This window comes from Paramisgurnus dabryanus, chromosome 2 (genome assembly GCF_030506205.2).
Source record: "Paramisgurnus dabryanus chromosome 2, PD_genome_1.1, whole genome shotgun sequence".
Taxonomy (NCBI): Eukaryota; Metazoa; Chordata; class Actinopteri; order Cypriniformes; family Cobitidae; genus Paramisgurnus; species Paramisgurnus dabryanus.
Genome location: NC_133338.1, coordinates 41,689,197 through 41,693,829, shown reverse-complemented (window position 1 = coordinate 41,693,829; position 4,633 = coordinate 41,689,197). Strand labels below are relative to the sequence as shown.

Genomic DNA, 4,633 nt, shown 5'->3' with positions numbered 1-4,633 from the left:
GTGCAAAGTGTGAAGGCAAACCTTGAAGTGTAATTGTTTGGTTTATTGTAGTACAGTGAGTAGCTACAATTGCTTATACCAGTGGTCATTTGAATTATTTGAAAATAATGCATTATACAGCACTTGTGTCGCAGTTAGGTGTGCAGTATTTTCTAATAATTCAACAGCTTGTCATCAATTATTGCTATATACAATGGGCCTGTTCAATGCTTTATTCTGATTGGTTGAGAAATGTTCCACAGGTGTTAAATATTTTCTGTTAAACGCACACCTAACCTTTCAAATGTCTTTCAATAACCACCAAAGCAATGCTTGTGGTGTAAGTCAAATAATTGACTCCGGTCCTTTGAATTATTTGAAAATAATGCACACCCGCGGTGTAACATTACCACCTTGGGTGTGCATTATTCAATTTCAAGTAATTCAACAGCCCATAGTCATTATTATATAGTAGCAAGATGAACTTCAGCATCTGTTTTCCGAACATAAAAAAATTTCACTACTCACAATAGGATAAGTGAAGATTTAAATGACAATCCTAAATATCTTCTCTGTCATTTATTTAGATAGATTTCCCTGTGAGAGCAGTAGTTTGAGTGTAAATGGCTAATTGTGTTTACATGGTCTCAGTGGTCATTTTTCAATCTCGTGTAAATACAACAAGTCTAATCCTGTTACTCTAAGCAAATTACATTTTATTACACATCACATAGCTTTGCTCACACAAAGACAGTTTCCTTTCACTCTTAAATGCAATTTCACAACCAAATGAAGAACTGGAATAATAAAAACGCAAAATGCCTCAAAGGTGTAAATTTATTTGGTGCTATTAAAGGTCACGTTCTTCCAGATCCCATTTTAGTTAGTGTGTAATGTTGCTGTTAGGGTATAAATAATACCTGCAAAATGTTAAAGCTCAAAGTTCACTGCCAGGTGATATAATTTCTTTAGCAGAAGTCCCCTTTCAAAGCCTACAGCGAACGTCCGGTTTGGACTACAGTCCACTACTTCCTGGTTGATTGACATAAATATAAGAGTTTTTGACTAAACTCCGCCCACAGGAGTACGTCAGTCGCCAGCTAAGCTCAAACGGCACTGCTAAGCTAAGCTGCTGTCATATTACAACACACTAAACAAACTACAAAATCAGAACTCGAGACGTATTTCTGAAGGAGGGACTTCATGGAACAAGAAAGACATCAGCCCGTTTATAGGACATGTGAAACATGAACACATTTATATTGCGCACTGTAAACACAATCAAAGCTTCAAAAACACAGGAAGAATGGGACCTTTAAAGTACGTCAATGTACTTATGAGCAGCAATAACATCCAGTCCTATTTAAAAATATGTTTGACCTATTTGACTCATATTTGACAGGCAATCTGTTAAATGTGGTGTGTATAATCATATTACATCACTGCTTAATTTGGTTGAAATGTTTGAAAAAACATTTAGGGTGTCCTTCATAAGTACTGGGACAAGAAAGGCAAAATTGCTATTTTTGCTGTGGAGTCAAGAAATGTCTACACATTTAAAGTTGAATATGAGACAGAAGTACAGAATGTCACATTTAGATTTTCACCTGTTTTAACAGAACAACACGTTTGGATTTTAATTATTTTATCTAATGTGAGCATATTGGGATTATTGTCTCCAAGTGTTAAGTGATGAGCTGTGTCCTAATGCATTTATTGTTTACACATGGAAAGCAGATAATGTGTAGTATCAGTTTGATCCACTGCTTCTGCAGTCTGAGTCTTGCATTTGGTGACAACACACACATATCGTAAGTCAGGATGAAAAGTAGTGTTTTTTTGTTGGTAAAGCATGTATGTGTTAATCAAATGTTAATACAATTTAACATTCTGTATACTTTTGACTTATATTTGCCTTATACATCTTACAAATTTCTTGTTTCCACAGCAAACAGAGCAATTTTGTCTTTCCGAATATGGCATAAATATTGCTTTCACTTAAAAGGCTCTCATTTCCGATTAATTCATTCTTTGTCTCTGGGACGACTTTAAAGGGTCCTAATATGTACCATTTAGATATACATTTGATACAAATACCTTTGAGGTATTAATTTGCACTCTTTAGGTATAACTGTGTAAATTTTTTGATAGATCTGTAAATATTGATAAACACAAAAAAACTTAACAAGAAGTGAAAGCACACATTTGACTGACATCTCAGGGAATTTGGGTGTGTTTTGCTGCTTGGATTCATGCTGGACTCATCTCTCATGCACAACAAATCATGGGACAGCCTGTACTGTCTCTGCACTTTTTCTCCTCATCACTTATGAGTCAGAGGCTGTAATACAGAAATGTCATATATTTTTTACCCCCTTTAAGCTTTCTAAAGACTTTCTAAAGTAAAATGTGTTTAATCACATCTTCTTATATTATTGGGGATAAAGTCCAAACTGTAATGTGGATGAATAAAATGATTCAATAAAATAAGTATGCTGCTAACTACATTAAATTTTACACGAGTTTATCAATTTCTAAAATGCATCTTATCTTACTTAAGTTAAGTCAACATTTTAGAATAATATTAACTGAATTATACTATAATTTTACTACAATAAATAGTGCAGATATATTTCATAATAAACATATTTTTCATTTGCATTCAAACAAATTAATTATATGCTATTATGATATTAGGAACCACAAAGACTGCTTTAGAAAACACAACACACAATTTATTAGGTTTCAGTACACATCAAGAGCAGCAAATAAATCAACAATCTTTCCAATGCATCTGTTTTTCTGATAGCACTTTAAGATCATAAAAATAGAAATGACAATGTACAAATATCTTTAACTTCTGTGTTTTCAATTCACAGTCCATCTTCTTCACAAGCACTTCAGCAAAAAGTAATTACAAAACGCTCCACGTGGACAGTCACACATTTTGCCAATTCTTGCTCCTTTTCTAATGGCGCACTGCTCCCCAACGTCGCACTGAGGTGAAAACAAAACATCAGTGTTAGACAACTGCATGCATTTATTTCATAAAGTATTTCCCACAATGATTTAATATTGCATCGTCGCATGATCTCAGTTATCTAGTGGATTTTAATGTTTACAAAACTCATTTTATTGCAATAACTGTTATAAATCAATGGAGCGTATTCAAGTTACAACCAGTGAAGCAATTGTTTAAATAAACATTTTCATTTGAAGTCTTGTTTTACTCACTGTGGGAACGCGTCCAAACTTCTTTTCCCAAAGTGAGATGCGTTTAGTCTGCAGTTTGGTCAAAACGTCATGTAAAGCCCCGAGCTGTAAACATAGTCACATACATTTATAAGAATAAAAGTTTTTAAAAAATAGTATTATGAATGCATTTGCTCGTAAGACTGAAGTTTATGCAATACGTACGAGCTGCTTTTCGTTGGTTAAGTTTGGATCCTTCGGGTAAAAATCTCTCAAGGCTCTCGTTTCTAACTCAGGTTCGTTGTCCAAGTCCATTTCAGCACCGTGAGCAAAGGAGAGCAGCACCGCGCACGCCATCGCTGCTGTCCAGAGTTTGTAGCTCTCCATGGTCAAAACCCAAAATGAACAGGTCCTCTGTATTCAGATGGAGATACACTTCCAGCTGTCTGCTCTACTGAGACAACACTCACTTCTTTACTTCTTTTGCTCCACCTTATAGATTGATTTTGGTCCATGCGTAATAAGGACGACGATGATGACTCATTGCGTAAAGTTGCCCGGTTTACATTCAAAACAAGAGAGAAAACAAGGGATGATAAAATGTATTTAGTGTTTAGGCATTACTATTTTTTTATTGTTTATGCATAGTTTTTGAGGAAAGAAAGTATACGTTTGATTCGTCCCTAACGTGCATTGCCAAACATTAAATGAATGACTAGTATGAATTAGGTTATAGGTCTGAGGTGTATATTCCCTCAACCCACTATTTTGTGCCAAACCATATTTTTCACTAAATGTCTGTTATTCAGTGTTTTTGCTCTGTGTTTCATACTTGTTAGGCTATTATAAATTAAAGTACACAAGTATAGTTTACAAATCTATGAGGTGTACTTCCTAAAACTGTTTAAATCTGTAGAAAAGTAAAAAGAGTGCTGATGCTAAAGCCTGCTCCATTAAACTGAGATTGAGCTGTAACACTAAAAGGAATAAGTAGACATTATGAATCTATAGTGGAAATTTACAACACCCCCCACCTTACCTCATACCCATTCATTTAAAAAAATATTTAAAAAGGTAAATATGTAAGCATTGTTGATGTAAAGCATTAAAATTAAGAAATAAAATTAAAAACTTTACATAAAACATGCAGTAGATAATTTTTTTAACATTGTATGTGTTTAGTCACTCATACAATAATGGTAAATACAGGCTTATTCCTAATAATAAAGCTTCCTAAAATCTCCTTTGTTTGTTTAAGAGTTTCATAAAGAACCTTTAACATCCACAGCACATTTTTGGTTCAACACATTTTTAAGGTTCTTCGAAATTGATATTCAGATAAGTGAAGTAAAATTCTTTGGAGAACTTACACTCTTAAAAATAAAGGTGCAAAAACAGTGATGCCATAGAACAATATTTGGTTCCACAAAGAACCTATCAATCAATAGTTCTTGAACTATTT

The 4,633-nt window shown here is 33.9% G+C and overlaps 1 protein-coding gene across 1 annotated transcript; it reads right to left on the bottom strand.

The window, feature by feature from the left end:
* Positions 1 to 2,697: 2,697 nt before the first annotated feature.
* On the bottom strand, positions 2,698 to 3,589 carry cart3 (cocaine- and amphetamine-regulated transcript 3). Its single transcript, XM_065289574.2, has 3 exons — positions 3,397 to 3,589; positions 3,214 to 3,297; positions 2,698 to 2,976 (listed from the first exon to the last, which is right to left on the bottom strand). The coding sequence occupies exons 1-3, from the start codon at positions 3,556 to 3,558 to the stop codon at positions 2,869 to 2,871; spliced, it is 354 nt and encodes a 117-aa protein (XP_065145646.1). The 5' UTR covers positions 3,559 to 3,589; the 3' UTR covers positions 2,698 to 2,868.
* Positions 3,590 to 4,633: the final 1,044 nt, after the last annotated feature.

Coding starts and splice junctions, on each gene's coding strand:
- cart3 (XM_065289574.2), bottom strand. CDS start 3,558: ATGGAGAGCTACAAACTCTGGACAGCAGCGATGGCGTGCGCGGTGCTG. Junction 3,298..3,396: donor TAACCAACGAAAAGCAGCTC/GTACGTATTGCA, acceptor CTATGTTTACAG/CTCGGGGCTTTACATGACGT. Junction 2,977..3,213: donor AGTTTGGACGCGTTCCCACA/GTGAGTAAAACA, acceptor TTTTCACCTCAG/TGCGACGTTGGGGAGCAGTG.